The sequence below is a fragment of the Notothenia coriiceps genome, unplaced genomic scaffold (assembly GCF_000735185.1).
Source record: "Notothenia coriiceps isolate Sejong01 unplaced genomic scaffold, NC01 NC01_scaffold00022621, whole genome shotgun sequence".
NCBI classification, from domain to species: Eukaryota; Metazoa; Chordata; class Actinopteri; order Perciformes; family Nototheniidae; genus Notothenia; species Notothenia coriiceps.
Window position 1 is genome coordinate 1 of NW_011355322.1, and position 23,854 is coordinate 23,854.

General features: G+C 40.2%; 5 protein-coding genes across 5 annotated transcripts; 1 reads left to right on the forward strand and 4 right to left on the reverse strand.

Annotated features, from left to right (window-relative positions):
• Positions 1-2,238: 2,238 nt before the first annotated feature.
• bub3 (BUB3 mitotic checkpoint protein) lies at positions 2,239-6,334 on the reverse strand. Its single transcript, XM_010781081.1, has 7 exons — positions 6,133-6,334; positions 5,082-5,276; positions 4,913-4,982; positions 4,620-4,771; positions 4,269-4,427; positions 3,922-4,099; positions 2,239-3,697 (listed from the first exon to the last, which is right to left on the reverse strand). The coding sequence occupies exons 2-7, from the start codon at positions 5,274-5,276 to the stop codon at positions 3,477-3,479; spliced, it is 975 nt and encodes a 324-aa protein (XP_010779383.1). The 5' UTR covers positions 6,133-6,334; the 3' UTR covers positions 2,239-3,476.
• A 1,717-nt stretch (positions 6,335-8,051) lies between these two features.
• On the reverse strand, positions 8,052-9,397 carry LOC104954035 (homeobox protein HMX3-B). The gene is made up of 2 exons (XM_010781082.1): positions 9,044-9,397; positions 8,052-8,723 (listed from the first exon to the last, which is right to left on the reverse strand). The coding sequence occupies exons 1-2, from the start codon at positions 9,321-9,323 to the stop codon at positions 8,131-8,133; spliced, it is 873 nt and encodes a 290-aa protein (XP_010779384.1). The 5' UTR covers positions 9,324-9,397; the 3' UTR covers positions 8,052-8,130.
• A 2,675-nt stretch (positions 9,398-12,072) lies between these two features.
• acadsb (acyl-CoA dehydrogenase short/branched chain) lies at positions 12,073-17,077 on the reverse strand. The gene is made up of 11 exons (XM_010781084.1): positions 16,972-17,077; positions 16,496-16,652; positions 16,298-16,398; positions 15,995-16,201; positions 15,734-15,904; positions 15,305-15,430; positions 15,133-15,225; positions 14,952-15,041; positions 14,718-14,855; positions 14,221-14,320; positions 12,073-13,093 (listed from the first exon to the last, which is right to left on the reverse strand). The coding sequence occupies exons 1-11, from the start codon at positions 16,999-17,001 to the stop codon at positions 13,017-13,019; spliced, it is 1,290 nt and encodes a 429-aa protein (XP_010779386.1). The 5' UTR covers positions 17,002-17,077; the 3' UTR covers positions 12,073-13,016.
• A 351-nt stretch (positions 17,078-17,428) lies between these two features.
• On the forward strand, positions 17,429-20,018 carry LOC104954037 (zinc finger protein Pegasus). The gene is made up of 3 exons (XM_010781085.1): positions 17,429-17,922; positions 18,004-18,192; positions 18,768-20,018. The coding sequence occupies exons 1-3, from the start codon at positions 17,787-17,789 to the stop codon at positions 19,667-19,669; spliced, it is 1,227 nt and encodes a 408-aa protein (XP_010779387.1). The 5' UTR covers positions 17,429-17,786; the 3' UTR covers positions 19,670-20,018.
• A 10-nt stretch (positions 20,019-20,028) lies between these two features.
• LOC104954038 (L-seryl-tRNA(Sec) kinase) lies at positions 20,029-23,792 on the reverse strand. The gene is made up of 6 exons (XM_010781086.1): positions 23,463-23,792; positions 22,767-23,022; positions 22,447-22,648; positions 22,273-22,348; positions 21,847-21,940; positions 20,029-21,285 (listed from the first exon to the last, which is right to left on the reverse strand). Exons 1-6 carry the CDS (start codon positions 23,676-23,678, stop codon positions 21,068-21,070), a joined length of 1,062 nt encoding a protein of 353 aa, XP_010779388.1. The 5' UTR covers positions 23,679-23,792; the 3' UTR covers positions 20,029-21,067.
• Positions 23,793-23,854: the final 62 nt, after the last annotated feature.

Sequence of the window (23,854 nt, forward strand, 5' to 3'; positions counted from 1 at the left end):
CCCAGAACCACGACGGGGGACCTAGTCAATGACCTGCAGAGAGCTGGGACCAAAGTAACAAAGGCTACCATCAGTAACACACTACGCCGCCAGGGACTCAAATCCTGCAGTGCCAGACGTGTCCCCCTGCTTAAGCCAGTACATGTCCAGGCCCGTCTGAAGTTTGCTAGAGAGCATTTTGATGATCCAGAAGAGGATTGGGAGAATGTCATATGGTCAGATGAAACCAAAATAGAACTTTTTGGTAAAAACTCAACTAGACGTGTTTGGAGGAGAAAGAATGCTGAGTTGCATCCAAAGAACACCATACCTACTGTGAAACATGGGGGTGGAAACATCATGCTTTGGGGCTGTTTTTCTGCAAAGGGACCAGGACGACTGATCCGTGTAAAGGAAAGAATGAATGGGGCCATGTATCGTGAGATTTTGAGTGACAACCTCCTTCCATCAGCAAGGGCATTGAAGATGAAACGTGGCTGGGTCTTTCAGCATGACAATGATCCCAAACACACCGCCCGGGCAACGAAGGAGTGGCTTCGTAAGAAGCATTTCAAGGTCCTGGAGTGGCCTAGCCAGTCTCCAGATCTCAACCCCATAGAAAATCTTTGGAGGGAGTTGAAAGTCTGTGTTGCCCAGCGACAGCCCCAAAACATCACTGCTCTAGAGGAGATCTGCATGGAAGAATGGGCCAAAATACCAGAAACAGTGTGTGAAAACCTTGTGAAGACTTACAGAAAACGTTTGACCTCTGTCATTGCCAACAAAGGGTATATAACAAAGTATTGAGATGAACTTTTGTTATTGACCAAATACTTATTTTCCACCATAATTTGCAAATAAAGTCTTTAAAAATCATGTGATTTTCTGGATTTTTCCCCCCTCATTTTGTCTCATAGTTGAGGTATACCTAGGATGAAAATGACAGGCCTCTCTCATCTTTTTAAGTGGGAGAACTTGCACAATTGGTGGCTGACTAAATACTTTTTTGCCCCACTGTAGGTATGGCCCTACAATATATTATTCAAATATAGCATGATAGGTCCACTTTAAAGTGTATATATATAATAAAATATAGATTCTGCTGTGATAAACCACCATCCTGTTCTAAACCACATCAAAGATTATTTCTGAAACAGTATGGAGCTCAAATGCTTTTTCTCTTGTGGGTTTATCACAAGGTGAGTTCCTTTTTATTTCCTGCTTTTTAAACACATGTGCTCTTCAGTACAGGTTAGCTCTGAGTGTTAGCGAGGCTTGCTAATGTAAACAAAGACGAGATTACGTCCAAAACACGTCAGGCATTGTTTCTGATAGCAACTTTCTGTGGGTCCGCTGCCGATTTGACGTCAGATCGGCAGCAAATCTGTATATGCTCGTTGTACACCCGTTTTTAAAATATTTGGGTACGGAGGAAAAGAGAGGGGGTTTTATTTTCTGACGCTGCGTGAGTTCCCAGACGCACCGGAGACACATATTTATGTATAAAAGGCATCACAAAGTGCATTTTGCATGATAGGTCCCCTTTAAGTAAAAGTAGAAAAGTATTAGCATTAAATATACTCAAAGTACCAAAAGTAAAATGACACATTATGCAGATTGGACCTTTTCAGAATAATATATATTATATGTTTTGATAATAACTATTGATCATTAAAGTGTTATCAAAACTGGTAAAGGTGCAGCTAGTTTTAATGACTTTGTATACTGCAGGGTAGATTTGTGAATCTACTCCAGGTGTGAGTAAAGTATTATTTAAGTGTTGATTATATTTCACATCATTAACCCAAATCTGTAAAGTCAATAAAGATAGGAAATAATTGTATTGGAGTAAAAGTTCATGATTTACCTCTTAGTTGTAGTAAAGTAGAAGTAGCTAAAAATGAAAATAGTCAAGTAAAGTATCTCAAAAGTGTACTTAAGAGCAGTACTTCAGTAAATCTACTTAGTTACTTTACGCCTCATTTCATCTTAGTGTCACTGGTGTTTCTGATGCAGCCGGGTCATCCAGTTTAGTGGTTTTCTCCCAGTAATAAATAGGCTCTGGTCTGAGCCGCGGACCCCTGATGTCTATCAGCACAGGTCAGTGTCCGGGGGCAAGTGGAGCCCTCGGCAAGAGCAGTGGATCATCGCTTTCCCTCAACACATCATCAGGTGCCTCTTCTGCCCCGACACATTCCTGCCATTTCATAGGCTTTCTTTCAAAAAGGTACATGTGACAAAACATGAAGTTGGCCAGAATTGATATAAACATGTTTTATCATACTGTCAACCTTTAAAACAAAAAAAATGTAATCAGTGTACCGGTAGATGAAATGTAACTCCATCATCCACTGCACAATAACCAAGCAGAACATGACAAAATAGGAGAATATAAAAATCAGCTTTAGTCAAGAAAACAAAAAGTTGGTTTACAAAAGATACATAAAACAAGAGACACAAAGTAGAGTTAGAACAAACAATAAGTCGAAGAGGGAAATAAAAACTGTTCTTGGAATTGTAATAAATGACAGCGATATATATGGTAATGGTACACTGGATGCCAGCAGATAACCCAAATGTGATAAAGGCTTCATACGCAGAGGGAACCATTCCCAGGCCCACTTAGGTTGACCTGTGAACCAAAAACAGGAGATTTAAACCCATTCAAAACTCTGGAGCTAACCCTGAACCATACATGGAAACAAGTGATATCCCATTTACTGAATTATGTTTAAAGTGTTTCTGACCGAGGGTCAACAGTATGACCAAAACAAAGAGCTGCTAAAATACATGTTTTAGAAGTTTATTGATTACACTTTGATCTAGGGATGCACCAATAGAGATATCGGGCTGATACCGACTCAAACAGTTGGGTTGGCTATAGGTGATTCGAGTTGATGTTTATATAGTATATACATTAAATACTGGAGTTTGAATGCATACATATTAGTATACACTGGTATGGGTTGGGTTCTTGGTGCATCCCTATTTCGGATGAACAGTGAGAAAGTCATGTGGCTACTGTGGAACATAAGTGGGAGCATTTTTGTACCAATATTACAACAAAATCAAACCTTGGTCTTCAGAAAACATTCTTGAAAACGACAAATGTCCTCGGAGGAGAAAAACATTTGACCAACAATGTGTTACTGTTGGAGTCCAATAAATCCGACCATATGATGCAAAAAAACAATAAACGGTATTATAAAAGTTCCTGGTCAAACATTGATTGAGTTTCACAAAAATAGTATTTAATACAGGGCTATTGTGGGGGTACAGCAGGGTTCTATATTTACAGCAGCATACACATACTGGTGGGGGAGGATTTCCAAGTTCTAATCTGTCTATCTTTCAACTGTCGGATATTGAAAAGTGGACGGACAGAGATACCGATCGGCATATTGTCCAGCTGGACGTGCCTCCTTGTAAATGCAGCTGCATACAAGATTGGGTGAGTAGCGGACTGCCACAGTGAGGACACGAGAGGTGAGGGAGACTCACTTGGGTTTCGTCTCGGCGTCTGTGACTTGGCGGATGAAGATGGTGTTCTCCGGGTGGCTGATGTCTCCCCTCTCGTGCATGTAGGAGGCGGCGATGGCGAGCATGGTGCCGTCGTTGTTGAAGGCCAGCGAGGCGATGCTGGTCGGGTACCTGTGGAACTGACACAGGCGCTTCTTGTTGAACGGGTCCCAGATGTTCACAAAGCCGTCCGAGCCACCTGGAAGAAGGAGAGGCTCAAGGTCAACCTCAAAAAGATTTAGGTGGTGTTGCTGCTGAGATATGGATCTATAACAACCCTGTGTTCTTCATGTAACCTTGGCAGCTAAATGGTAAAGGTCATAGGAAAACCTGAGCTTTATAAAACACAATTTGCACACATACAAAGACAGACTAAATGTAGGAGGAAGCTCATTTTCTCATGTACTAACTAGCCGGTCTTACCTGTGGCAAAGGTGTTATGGATACTGTGAAAGGAAATGGCATTGACAGGGTAGACCTGCTCGATTCCCTCCTCCTTCAGTCTGTGGCATTTGAAGGCATACTTCTTCTTCTGAATCTCCAGGCTTGGGTCCAGGTACTCCACAGCTACACGTCCCTCGATTGAACTCAAGGCGTAGCCCTGGAGCAAAGACAGAAAATATGATGTTACAACCCAACTGCTTTTCGTTAACACAGGTATCGATGACAAAGTGTTCTCATAGGAATAAATCCTCTGACAAGCTTAAACAGTATATTTTAGTACAAGTGACTACTTTCATTCATAAAGTTGACTTTAATTAAAAATGTACCTGTTTGTTGGGGAAGGCCCTGATGCAGCGAGTCTGATACTTGAGACTGGACTCTCTCCTTTGCAGTACGTAGCCCATGTTCCTCAAATCCCACACCAGGACTCGTCTCCCGGCTGTGCCAACGATCAGTCTGTCTCCAGCCACAGACAGGGTATACACCTTTCACAAAGACAAGAAACAGGATGAGACAGGAAAGAAACACACCGCCAAAAATTTCCAATGCCTTACTCGACACTAGACAAACACAATGTTACAATAAGTAATAACGAACACTTTCTATAACAAAGACTAAACAAACAAAAATGTGGTTATATGTTATTATACTATACTACGGTGTATCTTTTGCTTTACCTTTTCAGGCTGAGTGAAGGTGCCAGCGTTGCAGGGCGTCCTTGGGTCCCACAGCCTAACTGATCTGTCCCAGCTGCCCGTTACCATGACGTTAACCTCTGGGCAGTATTCCACACAACGAATGGGGGCGTCATGTGTTCCAACTATTGTATCTTTTTAAGGATAATATTAAAAGATCAGCAGAAATTAACACATACAGCAAATACATGGCAGATGTAAAAATATGTGGAAGGTTTAGAGACAATACTGCCTGATTAAAACTCTTATTAGTATTTGTCAGGTTTGTTACATACCTTGGTCTGTGTTCAAATCATGAGTTTTTAATTGTGCATCTAAACCTCCACTCCAAGAATGAGTTGGGTCCTGCAAAAGAAAAGGGAATGTTATCTGTGTGTGAACCAGACTTCTGGGGTTTAACGTGACAATAAAAAGACTGAACAAATATACAAATCTGTGACCTACATAAAAGGCACAGTCAAGAACTGGAGCTGAGTGCTGGTACTTCATCCGCATGGTGTTGCTTCCCACATCGAATAGGCGCACAGTGCCATCCCAGGAGGAAACCAGGAGGAACTGTGTTGCGCTGGGGCTGAACTTAACAGCAGAGATGCTGTCATCTGGTCCCTGGTGTAGCTTGTACTCGTTTGAGCCTGTCATCTGCAAAGATTAAACATATCATTAAATCTGAAATTGTAACCGAGTGACGCAATAAATGCATAAAGAGAAATGTACAGTAAATATAACAATCATTCACACACCTCTTAGTGGCTGAAATACACATGTTTTAAAATAATATACTTCCGGAAAGTAATACTATAATAGCCTGCCTGGCATTACAATCCTAAAAAGGTATGTTATTTTTTTTATTCCATATATATTACTGATTTACTCTGACCAAAAACCACTTGAACTAAACCACTAACATAGCAAGAAAGTTCAGGAAATTAAACCGTAAAATGTAAGAGAAAACATTGAAAATACTTCCACATTCATAATGCTAGCTGAACAACCATAACATACAGGTGGGGGCTGTAAAGAGTTTTCTTTCCCAGATATCGATATCGGATGTTAACTTCAGATAGGTATTTAATTGGGTTTTATTCCTTTGTTTTCTTTCTAAACCATGTCCCTTAAAAAGGAACAACAACGTAGATGTTTTGATAGTTACTGAAGCTAACATCAATGGAGGACAACCGCTCTCCAGCTTGTTGTTAGCCTAGCCCAGTGACAGCGCTTGAGGGTTTAGCTTGCTAGCTAGCCCTACTAAGTACTTCACTTAAAAGTAAAAGCTAAACAATATGGTTTTCTGTTGCAAGGCTGGTGCAAATATGACTTTACGTCGTGTGATCTCGATATAATGTGTTCTTGAGATCGACAACACGACATGTACCGCTACATATAGCAATTACACCTAGCCTTCTGCTAATGGCACTAGTGTCTGCTAATGCTAGCTTGAAAACGGTCAAGATAACGTAGGTTAAAGCCTTGATGATGGCATTTTCAGTTTACTTACCGCTTCAGTTTGGTGTGCTCCCGATGCGAATGGTGACTTTCTTTCACCGCGGAATTATTATATCTTGGTTAACAGCAAAATATAGAATATATAACGTGGAAATGCTACAAAGCAATGTGGCTGCGTGAAGCTATATCCTTAGCTAGCGGCGCCGATGCCTCAGTGGATGCGGATTGGTTGAGTCGAATGTTCAAGTTCCCGCCTGCGACATGATTGGTTCGTTTAAGTTTAATGTCTATTTCCGTTGTCTTAATGCAGATCACATGACGCAGGACTGTTTTTTTTCTCTCTCTCTCTCTCTCTCTCTCTCCTCTTCTCCTCTCTCCTCTCTCTGTAAGTATGAGTGTGTTTCATTTACGATTGATACAATGCAATATCAGAAAAACAAAATAATGCATTATTAAAAACAAATTGAATCAGCCTACATCGTGATCATCTTAGCCAATTGGCCTACAAACAAGGAAAACTTAACAACGATATAAAAAAGGGATTTTTTTTATTCAGTCGGCTGCTTCTTAGTGTAAGGCCTTTCGGCAATGGTAAACATACCTATATGCTGTTTTATACAATTGATTATTTCTATAGCCTTTCTTCCTATTGTTTTTTTAGGGGAACTTTACTCAAATAGTCCAGCCTTAGAATTACAGTACAAAACATCACAGGTTTCTTCTAAACATAAGCAATAGGCTACAATTTACATTTGTGAAGATGTAACGTCTGCCTTTGCTTTTTAATTTGTGAGTGACAGTAGGCTACTTGGATCTGACTTGGTCATTTTTTTGATTTTCACTCTTTGTTACCTGGAATTATTTCTGCAGACTATGAATTTAGTATTGCAACTCGTTGGGAAAATGTAATTGTATTTTATCTTAATCTGGCGTTTCCTGTAAAATATTTGCACCATTCTTGAAAATATACGCATCAATACATAAGGCCTAGCAAGAGATCTGTGTTTATACACTTTAAAGTGTCACAATATTCCAGAATAATGGCTCCTCAATTATTTAATTTAAGAATTCCGCAAAATGTCTAAAATCATCAAATCAAAATGTGTAGCCATAATGAATAACTGTTAGAATTATCCAATGTTAGTGTTTTATTTTGGAGAGGACGGTCATTTCTGCAGTCCCTCAATGTGCCTAAACGCCTGATCGCCTATAACATTGTGTTTTTAAAGAATCGTAAAGAAAACATCACTATATCCTCACAAATGTTTGGAAACCAAGAACTTTAGGACACAACTTAATTGAATTATTTCTTCACAAGTACATCACTTTCATATTAAGGATATACGTATTTTTTGGAACAAAATCTTTACTTAAGATCATAATATACAGATTTTCAATAACAATATCAGAGAAAAACATACACCAAACAGAGGCTATTTTTGGCTCTTTGCATGGCTTTTAAATTACCGGAAAACATTGCAACATAAAAACAAATCCCCATCAATGCAGTTTTTTTTAAGGATCACATGATTGTCTTCACTATTACAAAGAGAAAAGGGTTGCTTTTTTGTAAAAGTGAACTATAGCCTAGGTGACAAAGGCTGGTAGCCTATGTGAAGCCAACATTATTGCACAATATAGGAAAATATCAAAATATTAAATTCCACATGTGTTATACAAACACTGACACAAATATCTGTATATGGACAGTCAACCCTGTTTAAAACAAGTAATTTTTTTCCAAACAAAAACATTAAAATATATTTACCCACTTTAGAGCATGTAACAATTTTACCAATAACAATAATATGTTTTGTAATAACATGTTTTGAATGTCCCTCCTATTAAACCAAATGGAGCCATATGGGACGCTTCAGCAGGAAAGGGCTGCCTAATAATAATAATAATAATAATAATAATATTAATAACAATAATAATAATAATATAACATAACATTGTCTTCGTTAAATCTACAAAATGTACAAAATGTGTATTTTTTTCCAATGAAGGTCAATCATTTAAAAACATGTGTACAGGTGCACAGTCAGTGTTACACAGGCCTCAGCAGTGGGACGTGGTGGGAATAGTACATGTGGTGGGGGAAAGCCAGCAGTGACTGGCCGCTCGGTGAGTTTGAAGCGGGGCCCCCGGCCGATTCTGGGGCTCCGTTCTCGTGGTAAAGTATGGGAACACGCACAATCCTCTGCGCCGCCGCATGGCTCATGTTGGCCGCCTCCAGCTCCGCGGCCAGCTGCCTTTTCCACTTATTCCTCCGGTTCTGAAACCAGATTTTCACCTGCGTCTCTGTCAGGTGCAGGGACGCAGCCAGGCCGGCCCTCTCCGAGCTGCTCAGGTAGCGCTTGATGTCGAAGGTGGACTCCAGCTGGAAGACCTGACTCCTGGAAAACACCGTGCGCGTCTTCTTCTTTCGACAGTGTTTTTTATCGGAGTCCAGTTCGTCCGTTTTCCTCCTCCAGTCGTCTTCCTGGTCTATTTCTTTCTTTGGCTCTTCAGAGTCACTTTCATCCAGCGCGATATCTTCGTCGGCGCTTTCCTCTTTGGCATCTTGGTCTATTTTTTGGAGATCCGGGGATCGCCTGTCCGGTGCCGGCGAAACTTCTCTCAGGCTGGCCTTCTCAGACCCTGGAGGAAGGAACACAAAGGTATTTAAATGTCTTTACCCTTAAACATATCCTGAAAGGCAAAACATGTTTCAAAATGAATTATAGACATTTATTATTGGCCTATTGGGGAAATACAATATGGGAACTTTGGTTGACAAATTCACATTAAGGGATACAGCCATACTTCCTTATATTGCATGCGGCTATTTTAAATCCCATACTATAATATGGCATCCCTTCCTGATATGACATAATGGGCCTTTTGCTCTAAAATAAATCCAAATTCAGATTTTTCTAAAACATTACATTTCTCTCATCAACAAAGTTAATAGTATTTACCTCCAGTCCTGAGATGAGTCCCGAGTGTGTATGGGTACCACCAGGTAGACGCTCTCTCCAAATACTGCGCTGATAGTCCAATTCTCTGTGTGGGCAACTCAAACCGAGGGAAGGACAAGTCCCCGAGCCGAGAGAAGAAGTTGCCTTCAAAGACTCCTCTGGACGAGCCGAGGAAGCTTTTGGGCTTCGCTGGTTTGTCTTCGATGTTCAGCAGGTTCTTTATGGAGAACGGAGAGTCTTTTGCAGGTTGGCGAGTCTCTTGCGCATCAGAGTCTGCCATCACAGTTTACTGTCCGATGTGGATCACCATCAAAACGTATCTAGGAAAAGAAACGCTTGAAAAAAAATGATCTTGTTTTATGTTAAAACTATGCGAGAGAGAGAGAGAGAGGTGGGAAATCAGCTGATCTGAATGAGAGCTCAGAGATCACTGCGTCAAACTCGCGCTGGATTGCAATGATGAAATGTAAAATGCCATCCGACTTAAAACGTGCTCGGTCTCTGCTATTGGGCAGGTACAATAGCGAATGGGATGTGGGATGAATCCGCGAGGGGCTGTGACGAGAATGGACTCCAAAGAAAAAAGGGCCGCGCAAGCGTTTTGGCTTCGGGCTCAACAGTACGCAGCCACTTATCATCCAATTAGAATAAAGAGGAGAACGTCTCGGGGGTTTTGGGGCGTGCACGTGCCACAATCACCTGTTAGTAAATTGAATAAATGGTGAAGGGACTATCACAACTCAACGTGGAGCTGTACACAGTTTGGATTTGGCACAAATATTACGCACAGTTTACGCACTAATGCAAGCCACACAAAACAAAAACACACAAAAAATGACTTCGACTTAAAAAAGGACATCATATTAATTTCATTTTGCAAGATATGTAATTACAGAAGATGATTCATGATTGTTTGTAGAATTGTGACATGCTGAAGATCAATGTCATTCATCTGTTATTTGAAACTGATTCGTTCCACCTGTTTGTAACCGGAAAGCAATATACCTGCATTTGTACTGCACCAGATCTCATTGACTTCAATGTAATTATATTTAGTCAGGAAGTGCTACAGGCAGACATCAAATTGAATGCTTACCATTGTGACAAAGGCTTTTCAAATCTGCTTTGTACAAAAGCTTGCAAACCCACAGAGCCAGCAGCAGGTGATGCAATGCATGATGAGGATAAACAAGTGTAATAATGGTCTGAATGTAGCAAAAATATATTGTATATGTGTAATTAGACCTGATTACATTTGGTCAGATAAGATGATATAACAGAAGATAAAGACACCAATTTAGTTTAAAATGTTCAGCTTTCAAACTGTTTTTCTAACAATGCATGTTTTAGACTTCACCGGGCGAGAGGGATTTTAAATGCTGGATCTTTCAACCTTTTCTGACCTCTGGATTGTACTTTAAATTGATTTGGCTTAAAAAACCCTAAAGCAAACACACACAACAAGTCTGCATGCACCTGTCTTTGGATATAGATACTTTGTTTATCATTAAGTTAACATTCTGCTCAGACTTATTTGTATAGAACGCCTAAATAAAAATAAGTGAAGATACAAAATTCAAACAAGATACATTTAAGATTCACAATTTAAACCAAACTTGAAGCAGATGCAGAGCACTAATCATAACAATTGAATTTGCTCAACCTACAAACATGCAGCATGTCCTTTTAGCTCAGGGAGCGCTCTCCAGCTCTGAAGGACAACACTGTGTTTTGTGAAAAGCTACTTGAATCCCTGCATAATTAGAGGTCTCATAGCTGTGTTAAAGATGGGGGCGGAGAAAGAGGCTATTTGAGCCGCGTTTGCCGATGCAGAGACAAAAGCAGATAGCTGTGTTTTCATCAGATTATGTTCATTAAGCAGGGGCTTGCACAATAGACAGAACAAGTCAGAGTGGATCAGTGGGGGAAACAAGGTCCACTCAATCAATGATTCCAAAAGAACCATGTGGTTCAATTGAGTAATTTTAGTACAATGTTTGGGCAAAACATCTAGTCTGTTAGTGACATTTTATCCCGTCATTTTGAACCCGTCATAATTACATCTAATTACATCACACATAAAACACTATAGTACTATCAGTGATGACCCATGCCTAAATTATACCTTCATTTCAAATAAAAATATCAAATAACTGCTGTTTGATCAGGTATCTCAGTATCAACAATAAATCAGTAAATAAATGTTTTAAAATTAATAAAATACTGTTTGATCATATTTAGTTTTTTGTAAGTGGAATAATTCAAAATAAGAGAAAAATAAGGAAAATGTTAAACTACTCTTAGAGAATACGTAAAACAGGTCAATGTCTTCATTCATTTTTAACTTGCTTTCTTCTTTTTCTATAGTTAGAAACAACATTTGTGGGGCACCAGTGAAAGAGAAAGAGAGAGCTTTATTAAAATACATTTTAATAAATGTAAAAAAAGAAATGACAATATTTTTGGATGTTTGAATTGTAACCGTTTATAACCCTTGACCAAATGGGGATCTGAACATCTACATATTTTAGCAACTCTATCACTGCAGCGGGTATTAATCCGACAGTTATTATCCTAATCAATACATATTAGGTACTGCCAGTGATTAATGGATTCCTCATAAGATCATTTTTTTTACAAGGGGTCATCATGGGTAATGGCTATTACAGGTCTGTTAACATAGACACAGCTTGTCTGTGTTGTGTAAAACAATAAACCTCATTTTACACGGCACATGCAGGCAGTGGAAATGTAATCAGCTGAAAAATGATCAGTGAGTCAATTATACAAGGCAGGCTCTTTTCATCTGAAGCACCAGCATAATTAAATTGATATAAAATATCATTAGAGGTGACAGGCTGTTAAATGATGCGGTAATTGACTGTTCTCAGAGAGAAGCCGTCTCAACTCCGAGTGCTGCTGTCCCTCTGGAGAATGCTGCCATCTAGTGACAGAACTATGTATTCATTCATACTGTATATATAAAATGTAATGCATCTGCCTCAGTCACACCACAGAAAGAAGGTTGATTCAGTATAATTCACATTTATTGTTATTGCCAAAGTTATTGATAATCGCTCTGTACAGAGAATTTCATGATATGATGTAAATGATCTAGTTTTACATAACGAGGAACTGTACAGTATTTCTGGAGCATAAAAGTGAGTGGTACCAGTTCACCTATTTGAGAGTATCCTGCGAAGACAGACTTTGTAAGTTATTCAGCTCAGTCACAGCCGACCCTCTGAAGGCACTGAAACATTCAAAGAAAGTCAAAATCTTTAAAAATGGTCATATTGAAACATATGAATCAGTTATTCTATTCTGACATGATTCACCACCATATCTCAATAAACAGAAGAATATGGATAAGAGGGGGAGGGGTAAAGCTGCAACGATTAGTCAATTAACAGAAAACAAAAGCCTATTATATTAGAAAATCAATTAAAGAAAATATGTATGTAAAAATGAGATTTCCTGCTTTTATCAGTTTTATATCATATTTAACTGAATATCTTTTGTTTTGGACTGAAACACCAAGACATTTAAAGACATCAACTTGGACTTAATGAAATATGGATGTACTTGTTGCACATTTTATAGACCAAGCGACTAAGCGATTAAGTTAGAAAATAATCGGCAGTTTATTTGATAACAAAGATAACCGTTGGTGGCAGCTCTATCAATATGACATTTTGTATTCCTAGACTTTTGTAAAAGTTTGACAGAAAGAAAATAGAATGAAAAGAATTGCACCAGAGCAACTTTAACCCTAAAGCAGGAGAAATGGAACCACAACAACAGTCACATCATTAGTGCAAACTACTTAACAAAAGCAAACATATAGAACTGCAACAAAACTCTAGAGAAATTCTAGAAGATCTACAGCCAGGCATCGCCCAGCGTCATTTGAGGAGAAGGTAATAGAGTGTAACACAGCGGAGTGCAATCCCTCGGGCTCCGATGGATGTGTTCAGTGATCATACTCCTTATCAATGAACTTGGCCATGGTGGATAGCTGGATATTTGTTGTGCCCTCATAAATGGTACCTGCACATGGAGGCGAAACAAAGCATTAGGTTGAATTCCAGCAGTACAAAACAAGGTACATTTTGTCTAATTCCTCTGCAGAAAACATGAACCTGCAGCTTTCCCTATCAGGACACAAAGGGGCTCATTATGCAGCGCAGTCTGCCGGAGCTCCAGCTGGATAACTGGGGAGCCAAAAGGCTGGTGTTGACAGGAAAAGTGACATGTTGCCCTGGCATGCTCCCTGGCTGTGTGTTGGTATAATGGCACTGTGAGGGGTCAGACTGGGGGAATTCCTGCAGAGTCCGATTACAGCCACGAGCATCAGCCTTTCCCTCCACCCCACTCTGGTCCAATCACAAACAGCTACACCTGACCTTCCCCCAGCCCTTCAGGAGCTGTGTACTTTTCTATATTGCGGCTTAAAGTGCACCTATCATGCTATTTTTAGGCATATATTATGGGTCTCAGATATATAAAAATATATAAAAACATGTTGATGTGTTTTTCTCAAAATATAAACAGATCATGCGTTTTAGACACTCATATCTCTCTATTCCAGCCCTGTTTAGAGAAACGCGGATTTTGGAAAAAAAGAGGAGGCGGAGCTAATGCCTGATCAGAATTCTATCGGAGATAAAGTTAAATTCTGCTGTGATAAAACGCCACCCTGTTCTAACCACATCAAGGACTATTTCTGAAACAGTATGGAGCTCAACATTTTTTACCACAAGGTGAGTTCCTTTTTTTATTTCCTGCTTTTTAAAACACATTTGCTCTCCAGTACAGGTTAGCTCTGAGTGTCAGCGATACTTGCTAATGTAAAAAATACCATATTACATCCAAAACACGTCAGGCATTGTTTCTGATAGCAACTCTCTGTGGGTCCACCATCCGAAATTACGTAATATCGGCATCAAATCAGTATCCCTCCTTGTACCCCCCGTTTTTCAAAGATGTGGGTACGGAGGAAAAGAGAAAGGGTTTTATTTTCTGACGCTGCGTGAGTTCCCCGACACACATATTTATGTATAAAAGAAATCACAAAGTGCATTTTGCATGATAGGTCCCCTTTAAGTCAGTTATCTAAAAGCAGCTCTCATTAAAAAATGTAAAACAAACGTCAATATTTGTTGAGTCATGCTCACCAATTTTACAGTCTCTGTAGTATTTCTCTATGGGGTAGTCCTTGGTGAAGCCTACTCCTCCCATCCATTCGATGCATTTAGATGTTGTAAGGCTTGCAACCTGAGGAAAACAACAAATATTATGACTCAGATAAAGACAGGAAGAAGTTTCGTGGTGACTGAAATTATATTTTTGCAGGAGTTTCTTTGCCAAGAAAGCAGTACATAGAATAGATATAAAAACATGCAACTTTTAATTAATGAAACTATAATGAGAGGAATCAAAGTTCAGCAACACATATTGTAAGGGATCGGAACACTTGTGAAAATGTATATAACAGCAAGTATTATTACAAGGGGGGGAAATCCTTAGAAAAACATAAAATGGATTTAAAAATAAAAATAAAACAGATAACACTGATGACACCAATATTTTCTAGAAATACATTTAAACACGTCCAAAACCCTCAGTGACACCATCATTGTGTTGAGGTGCGGTCACTGGATCAGGTCGTCACCTCTGCAGTGAAGTATTTGGCCATGCAGGCCTCCTTGATGAAAGGTCTCCCGGCTTCCTTAAGACGAGCAGCGTTGTACGTCAGCAGCCGACCGGCTTCAATCTGTGTCGCTACGTGGGCTATTTGGTGCTGCATGCCCTGCAAAAACAAAGAGAACCAGAACAACATTAGAACCCACGACCAAATGGGGATAAATACAAACATGTTGTGTGAAGAGGGAAGACTATTGTGAACCTGGAAGTCAAAAATGCGTTGTCCGAACTGCTTTCTCTGCCGGGTGTACGGAATAGTGTTGTCGAAGCAACCCTGTGCCAGACCAAGCATCTGAAACAGACACAAAATGAACACTCATTGGACACTGAATGGAACACATTGAGCCCGTTTTAATTCGATTACTTAAATTAAAAAGGTTTACCTGAGCAGCAATTCCAATCCTGCCCTCATTCAACATTCCAATAGCGTACTTGTATCCATGACCAATCTGCCCCAAAATGTTCTTCTCTGGTACCTGCAACAAAAAAGCAAGGACTTAGTCAAAGTCACAGTGTGCATATCTTAATGGAGCAGTAAAAGGTGTTCTGTGTTACCTTGACATTGTCAAAGTTGAGCGGGCAGGTGGAGGATGAACGCAGGCCGAGCTTGTTCTCCTTCTTGCCAATCTCAAGCCCCTCTGTGTCCCGGTCCACGATGAAGCAGGTGATGCCTTTGTACCCCTGTCAAACCAAAGGGAGTTTTTTCTTCACATTTTGTTGAACATAGCAGCACCATCTTTTTTAGTTAGAGAGGTCTCAGTTTAAATGTGACAATTTCAGTGTGATTTGGCTAGTTTGTATTACATGTTAACAATCGCTATCAAGAGCTCAAATGCATTTAAGATATGAGGGAAAATCTGATTTCTTTGCGACGTGAGATGATGAAATAAGGTATATTTAAATTAAGACTTTCCTAGAGAAATACTATCAAATGTTTTATGCTGAAAAAATTGAACAAGAATAAAAAGATGTGTAGTTACTCACAGCAGAGGGGTCTACATTGGCCATGACCAGGAAGACACCTGCATGCTCTGCATTGCTGATCCACATCTTGGAACCATTGATGATGTAATAGTCCTTGTGTTTTTCAGCACGTGTCTTCAGAGAGAAGGCATCACTCCCCGACTCTGCTTCAGAGAGGCAGAAGCTTCCAACCTGTGTGACATGAAACAGGCAGTATAATGGAATTCAGAGAAGCTTAGTGTTATATATACACTGAGAGCCAGTATGTCACACAGTCCTCACCATGTCAGTGGACAGTCGGCTGAGGTAATGCTCTTTCTGAGCTGCTGTACCCAGGTTGCTAAACAGTGTGTTGATCAGTGTGTTCTGGATGTCACAGAGCACTGCTACAGAGGGGTCCACCTTCGCCAGCTCCTCGATGACCAGAATGGAAGAGAAGAAGGTGGAGCCAGTGCCGTTGTACTCTGGTTCAATCTCAATGCCCATGAGCTGTACAAGTAAATTCAACATCAGAGTCAGTGGATAGAAAGAAAACACTGGATTATGCATAATGTGTGTTAATTCATAATTTAACAAATTACATACACCCTGTTCAAAGAGAGATGTCAGGACTTCCTGGTCCATTGCAGAGTTTTCATCCATCTTTGACACAAACGGAGCAATGCGTTCTTGTGCATATTTTTTAACTGTTGAAGAACAAAACACATGTAAAGAGTTTAAGGGAATTTCTGTCTCCAGCTGTCAGCATCAACAGATCACGTGTCCAGCAGATGTCCAGCTCACCTGCTTCCTTCATCATGCTCTCCTCCTCTGAAAAGGTTTGAAGGGGAGGAAAGGAGACAACCCCCTGGTCTGTGGATGTTTCTGTGGCAGGATGGGTAGACCTGCTCCTCCATCCAGCCTGACATGCACCCCATGGTCGACAGATCTGTCTGCATGACTGAAACCAGAACAGACAACAGTGTTTTAAATGTATATATGTGTACTGAAGTTAATGCAAGCTTTGAACAAGGGTGCGACACAGCCATGTCGGCCATTATTCACCACCAATATGAAGTTGATGAATTATTTCAGTGATACTCGTTTGTGTTTTATGATAGCATTAGCAGTATGCTAACAACATCAACATCGTCATAAGAGCCAGTCGGGTGATGTGACGTAGTTCAAGGATAAGGGATTTATACAGAGGAAAGTATTTTAAAAATCAGTGTCGAAACAAGACAAATGTTATAAACTGGGACAATAGTATTCAGTCTCACCTTTGAGAAAATCCTGACCAGTGGTGCCATGACTTCTTACGAAATGTGATGTGATGCTGCTTTCAAGTGCCTCATATGACAATCGGACACTCAAATTGTATGGTCAATGCGTGACTGCGAAAACTGTTAAGTAAGTACAGCACAATCAACCAATCAGGATGCCCTTTAATAGGTTTAAACAAAAACAAAATATGGGAGTGCTTTACTGTGTGTGAAAGAAAGGCATGCTAATTTTGAATATATGATGTGTTTTACTGAATTAAAGACCGGGTCATAGCTACAGTGAATACATGAATGGGACGAAATCCAGCTTCGTGGGAACCCGGATAAAACAAAACATTCTAAAAGGTATTTGAGAAATGTATCCCACAGTTTATTTTATAATATGATCGTCTTTTGTAAAGGTCAATATGTAAACAATGTTTTACCTACAGTACATGAAGGCAGCAGATGCGTTTCCGGGGACACGGAAAACTGACGTTTCAGCTAAAACGGAAGCTTTCACCTGTTAACAATCCAGGGCCCACTTTTCCCCTTTTTTTCTGCTTAGCGATAATGTTACTTTGACGCTGAAAGGTTGGATAAGAACTGCGTGACGGATAGCGTTAGATAATCGTTTTTAATAATTAGGAAAAGTACGATAAAGGGTCGAGCTAGCTCAGCTGGGCAATGTTAGCATTGTTGTTGCTATGAGCTAACAATCAACATAGGCTGCTAACGTCTTTTCACTTACCTACTGAAGGATATCAGCAGTACAAGTTGCTGAGCTCTACACTATTCCTCTGGGGTAATTCCAGGTTCAACACAGAAGGAGGATGGAAGAGATAAAAACCGAGCCTGTGGATTTTGTAAAGGAATTTCAAGAATACCTGACACAACAAACTCAGCATGTCAACATGATCTCAGGCTCTGTTTGTGGTGAAAAGGAGTCAGAGCAGCCCTTTCAAGCAGGTAGGATTTGAGTACAATTCATTATAAACCGATATTTTTGTTAAAGGTAAAATACTAAAGTCATTGTGTGTCTGGTTTTAGTTGCCCCCAGGAGTGAGCAGAACGGTCTGGATCCTCCCTCGGTGGAGGTGAGCCTACCTGTCGAGGATGGGCCAGAAGTTCAGATAGACGGCCTAGAAAGGACCATCGATGGGAAATACAAGTGTAGCTATTGCAACTACGCAAACAAAGGCATGGCTCGTTTAATAGAGCACACCCGCATCCACACAGGTCAGTGTTAACATTGCATTCATTCATAAGGGTAACACCATGTCTAAACATCTATCTGCATCACAGATCATTCATGGTGAACACCCTTTTTAGTGAAAAGAACAATGCTGTATAAGGTATGATTGAATCAGAAGGTCCCCTGCATAAGTAAAGGATGGAAAATACATTTTAAAACAGCAACATTGTGCGAGTCTCTTCAAGATTTCAAAGCTTTTATTGTCATATGCACATAAGCTACAATGTAGAAATGGCAATGAAATTCTTCTGAAATTACATTTTGATTTAATCGGCTCTGCTCTTTACTTCCTGACATATTTTGTATTAGTCACTTGTGAGAATATTCACACTTACCCTGTTAACGAAACTTCAACACGATCGTCTAACTATTCATTTTTAATGTTTGCATTGACCTCAAATCCTAAATATTCCCATCACTAATCATCAAGTCCTTTACTGTTCAATCTCTTGTACTGAACACATAAAACACTCATACTTAGAACCTAACTGCTGACTCTTTCACAATAAAGTTTGTTTGATTATAACCACATTATTTTTGCTCTTAATTTCTTCCCTAGGAGAAAAGCCTCATCGCTGCCAGCTGTGCCCGTTTGCTTCAGCGTACGAGCGCCACTTGGAAGCCCACATGCGCTCGCACACAGGGGAGAAGCCGTACAAATGTGACCTCTGCGCCTTCTGCTGTAGTGACCGCAGCAACCTGTCTCACCACCGCCGCCGCCGCCACAAGCTCCTCCCAACGAGGGCCGTCCGCTCCCCGTTCACCAATAAGAGAATGCTGACCTCCCTGCAGAAGAGGACCGGCTCACCGGGCTTCACCAGGCGACTACTCATCAACTTAAACTCTCACTCCATGGCGATGCCAAAATCAGATTATCTGAATAACTTTTCTCACAAGATCCATCACAATTTGAACAGCAGTGAGAACTTGGATGAGAATGACCGTCACAACAGAGGTGCTAATGGTTTCACTTTTACTAACCCACTGGACCAGTTGTCTACACTTGCCGGCCAGTTAGCAGACCTCCATCCTCGTGCATCCCCAGACAGAGAGTCCTTTAAAGACGAGAAGCCCATCATCATTCACCAGATCTCTAGTGAACCTATAGCGATGTGTTCAAATCAAGTGCAGACTTCACCTCCTAAAAATGAATCTCCCACCTCAGGCTGCAGGAGTTACAGTCCTGTTCCCGGCCTGGGCTTTGACAACAGCATGAACACTCTTACTGCGAGTGTTAGCAGCCAGCCGAGCTCACCTCCCCCTGCCCTAACCACATCCGAGCAACTGCTGTTAAATAAGTGCGAGCACTGTGATATTCACTTTCAGGATTATATCCTCTACACCATTCACATGGGCTGCCATGGCTACGAGCACCCATTCCAGTGTAACATCTGTGGGCACATGTGCACTGACAAATACGACTTTTCATGCCATTTTGCCCGTGGACAACATAAAAAGTGATTCCTAGCATTCCTTCATAATGGAGTCTTGAATCCTTACTTATTGTATTGCATCAAGGTGACTGATTTACATTTTAAATTTGTTTTCTTATGAAGAGTTTTAAAATTCCCTTTTTTTTAATACTAAATTTATTGTTGCCTTACTGCAGTTCTACATGGCTTTAAGCTTTTCATATTAGTTTTGAACATACCAACAGTAACATCTTGCAACAGTTTTACAGTAAAACATATATTGAAGCTCTCTAAATTGTCTTTTCAACTCATCCTACAGTCAGTATTACATTACATGTCACTTGTTAGATGCCTTTATCCAAAGTGACTTACATACTCAATACTGTGGGCAATCCCCACAGGAGCAATTTGGGGTGAAGTGTCTCAGGGACACAACGACATGCTGACTGCAGTGGGGTTTGAACACAACCCACTGCACCACACGTCTCCCAGTATAAGAAAGGGCATTGTGACCACTGTCCTTCTGTGCCATTGCAGCTGCTTGTGTTTGATAGATTATGTTGTCTCATTACTCTGCAGTAATTACCTTACACATAGGCGGTTATATATGAGACATTTATGAAATACCAACAGTGTTTAACATAAAAAATGATGAGCTTCGCCACAGTTTGCCATTCATCAAGGTGCTTTTTATCTAATTAGTAATTATACACCAAGGTTTTCACCTCAGTTGAACTGGCTGGATATATTTTACTGAAAGAAACTGAAGTGCGACTGAACAAATAATTGTCAAATGTTCTGTTCAAATCACACGTTTGTTTCTGCTTCCTGTTCTGATATTTACAGCTCATTTAACAGACTGCAGAAGATAGATTTCAATATCCTTTTCTTGTTACTTATTTATTCCCATAAAACAATTTTATATTTATCTTTTTTATTTAGTAGTTTTTTCTAACACATTTTAGGACAAGTCTAATTTCACTGTAGTTGCTGTGTATAGTAGATGTTAAGACACTGTTGAGGTCTCTGTGACTCCCATGATATAATGGGATGTAATAATAATTTATATTTTAATGAATAGCTTTTTCATTGTGTGAATCATGGTCTAAAGTTAAGACAGGGTAACTTGTTTGTTTGTGATTATCTTTGTATGAACAGGCAGTAAACATCTGAGATCAATGGGTTTTTATGTCTTTAGTCATAAGTAAGTATAGAATTTGTTTACTGACCCCATATTCCAGTGATGTGTAAATTGGCTTTGAAGGGAGATTAATAAAAAATATATATAACTTACTCTGAAAATGCATACATTTTCTTTGTTTGACTTAGTGCCTCAATCACCAGCAAAAGTACATTTAATGAACATGAAATAATTACAGTGTCTTGCATTTACTTGTGTTTTTGAAGCAATTAAATCTGCCTTTGTGAAAATTCAAACAAGTTCAAATCATTTATTTTCATTTATGATTCTCAACAGGATTTCCTTTTTCTCGTGATCAAAAACATCCACTGCTCTTTCCACCACACGTTCCACATCAATGTCCTCTTCTTCGGTGAAAGACGCTTCCTCTAGAAACTGTCTCCGCAGGTTGTGAAGAAACGTTGCTTTAGACTGGTTCAGCTGAGCGGCCAAAGACCTCATGTGCTCAGGGGCGACTTGATTCTCTGGAATTAAGGGGACACAATTATCAAAACAATGTGTGTTAGAGCCAGTATTTTGTTTTTATAAGAAAGGCCACCTAATCGTGACGTCTGTAGTCAACCAGAGTATAAAAGACTACAATTCCCACGGCGCCTCCTCTAAAGTGACAGTGATGGGCGGAAAGACACCGTCGAGGCACCGTTTTTAACCGTTCAATTACCCTTTAAGTTATGAAGTTATATAAGCTTTAACAAAGAAAGAAATCAAAAAACAATACCTAAGTTGTTTGTTATTTTATTTGAGTTTTGCCTCTTGTTTTGACTATTGTAAAGTTACATGTGTAAAAGTGTGTTATTTTATTTTGAGCAAACCCATTGCATAATATCATCCAAACCATCGGAGGCCAAGCAACTCATCAACTGTAAGTAACACAAATATAAAGGAAAGACAAACGAGTCAGAAATGTCTGTTTAAGGCGTCGAGTGGCTTGATAGAAAACAAGGAAGGAAACCACGACAATTTGCTCCAATTGACAAACTATTTGAAATGTGTGGTATTAATGATGAGGCTCACACACAACTGACCTCTGGCAGTCCTCATGGCTTCAGATATACGGCGTCGACAGGCCTGGTCAGTCTGATGGACAACACTAGAGGCACACTTCAGGCGGTCTGCCTCCTGAACAGCATGAGACCACAAAAAGAGCTGAACTCTTAAGGCGAATATACTGACAGATGATTTTAACATTATTCTCATTTCTTTGTCAAACTTTATGATCATGGTAGGAGGGAAGACGTTTTCTTAAATCTGTAGATTATAATCTGTAAGAGCATGAAACCACTTGATTGAAAAGTTTTCTTGGTAAACATGCATTTAACAAATAAAGTCCTGCTTTTTGAAACTTGCAACTACTGGCTATTCTGCACCATTTTGATTAATTGTTCAGCCCTTACTGCAACACAAACGCATGTAAAGTGGCATCATTTGCTTTCATTATTACGATGACGTACCTGTTGTTCTGTGTTGTCTTCAGCCGGGCTCAGTGGGTTGCTCAGGGCAGAGGAGATCAACTCCACCACCCTCTGCCTGAGCACAAGCCAGACAGGGAAAGAAATGGCAACAAATGAATACTTATTTATGTTTTTGAAATACAGTAATTGGTGGTAATAACTCGGCCGTCTTACATGTCACATTCGGAAAAATCGTCTGTGGTGTTGAGTGAAATGCTGTTAGTCTCCCATGAGTTCTTCTGTGGATTTGGAGACTCCAGGCGCTTCACCATGTCCAATATCACTTCAGTGGGAATGGGTTTAGACCTGCTCTGGTTTCTGCTGATGCAGGACTCCAGATCACACTGCAGATACACCTGGCAGAAACCCAGCGAATCTAAAAAAAACAAACAGTCTGTCAAATTAATTAAATGGCCTAAATCTTGCAAAATTACCAGTGTTGCCCTTCATGACAGTTCATTTAGCGGTCTATGCTGTAGACAGAAAGTGCTTACACTTTCTTGCAAGTTGGTACACTTCATATCTCATGCTTGGATAGTAGAAGTTGTCATCCAGTAGAAAGAGGAGTGGTGCCCGGTCAGCCTGTGAGCGGTCCTCAGCTCCAGGCTGTATCAGAGGGAGGATGCATTGATCCCATGCTGCCCTGTTGATCTGACAGCTGCTCGGAAGCTCTGCCAAAACTCCAGGCTTCTCCAAGAACTGCTCGATGCACTGCAAAACTGCCTGTCTGTGTACCTTCCATTCAGTGTGCTAAAGAGAGGGAAAGAGTCAATCAATGACACCTTTTTAATGCATGCTGGAAATATGAAATTGTATTGTAATAATGGCACAATGCATTATGGACAAAACTAAAACCCAAAGGATGAAAATACCTATCATACTTTTCAGTGACTACATGTGTCTTAGTAAGCGTTTGGTCGATACAATGTCAGAGCCTGAGTTGTCAAACAATTCGAAACCCAAAGTTCCTGTTGAATGTAAAACAAACCAGCAAAAATGTTGCCTTTTTTACTCTTTTTCCGTGTAATCTACTATCGTACCCTTGAAATCGTTAATAAACGTATTCTTCTTGTAATACAAGAATACTACTCTACTAGTTCTGGAAACAGTGTCATTACATGGCACTTTACATGGGTTTTTTGGGGGGGTTATATGAGATGGGACCAATGAAGCTTATCCATCTTTATTACTTCTTGCAGTTTGACACCGTCTTCCTCCCCTCTGGTCTGAAACGCTTGCTCGGGGATCAGGTCATCATACGGCACAACGCTGGCTCTCCAGCCGCGCTGTGCAGCGGAGCGGAGGACTCTGCCGGCCAGAGAGGACTTCCCGGCAGCAGGGAGCCCGCAGAGGACACACAGGCAGGCCGGAGTCCGGGACAAACCTCCGGCTTCCTCCGCTGCCATGAGCTACCGGACTGCCGCCTTAAAGTTCATATTTTGTACATGTTGTGGCTATGGGTGGTTGCAGTTGACAGCTAACTTCCGCATCCTTCGACCTCAAAACACTAGTAAACATGTGACTTCCGGCCAAAACCCTTTCAAAATAAAAAGCAAAGGGAGCAAGTTCTACTTAATTGAAG

Excerpts from the sequence above, each read along its gene's own strand:
- LOC104954038 (XM_010781086.1), bottom strand. The coding sequence starts at position 23,678 with ATGGCAGCGGAGGAAGCCGGAGGTTTGTCCCGGACTCCGGCCTGCCTG. Across the intron at positions 22,349-22,446 it reads GATTTTTCCGAATGTGACAT|GCAGAGGGTGGTGGAGTTGA; the intron begins GTAAGACGGCCG and ends GCTTGTGCTCAG. Across the intron at positions 21,941-22,272 it reads AAGACAACACAGAACAACAG|GAGGCAGACCGCCTGAAGTG; the intron begins GTACGTCATCGT and ends CATGCTGTTCAG.
- acadsb (XM_010781084.1), bottom strand. The coding sequence starts at position 17,001 with ATGGCACCACTGGTCAGGATTTTCTCAAAG. Across the intron at positions 16,202-16,297 it reads CATCTCTCTTTGAACAGGGT|CTCATGGGCATTGAGATTGA; the intron begins GTATGTAATTTG and ends TTACTTGTACAG. Across the intron at positions 14,856-14,951 it reads AACGCATTTTTGACTTCCAG|GGCATGCAGCACCAAATAGC; the intron begins GTTCACAATAGT and ends TTGTTTTTGCAG.
- LOC104954037 (XM_010781085.1), top strand. The coding sequence starts at position 17,787 with ATGGAAGAGATAAAAACCGAGCCTGTGGATTTTGTAAAGGAATTTCAA. Across the intron at positions 17,923-18,003 it reads AGAGCAGCCCTTTCAAGCAG|TTGCCCCCAGGAGTGAGCAG; the intron begins GTAGGATTTGAG and ends GTCTGGTTTTAG. Across the intron at positions 18,193-18,767 it reads GCACACCCGCATCCACACAG|GAGAAAAGCCTCATCGCTGC; the intron begins GTCAGTGTTAAC and ends TTTCTTCCCTAG.
- LOC104954035 (XM_010781082.1), bottom strand. The coding sequence starts at position 9,323 with ATGGCAGACTCTGATGCGCAAGAGACTCGCCAACCTGCAAAAGACTCT. Across the intron at positions 8,724-9,043 it reads GACTCATCTCAGGACTGGAG|GGTCTGAGAAGGCCAGCCTG; the intron begins GTAAATACTATT and ends TCCTTCCTCCAG.
- bub3 (XM_010781081.1), bottom strand. The coding sequence starts at position 5,276 with ATGACAGGCTCAAACGAGTACAAGCTACACCAGGGACCAGATGACAGC. Across the intron at positions 4,983-5,081 it reads TTCTTGACTGTGCCTTTTAT|GACCCAACTCATTCTTGGAG; the intron begins GTAGGTCACAGA and ends TTTCTTTTGCAG. Across the intron at positions 3,698-3,921 it reads CCATAACACCTTTGCCACAG|GTGGCTCGGACGGCTTTGTG; the intron begins GTAAGACCGGCT and ends TCCTTCTTCCAG.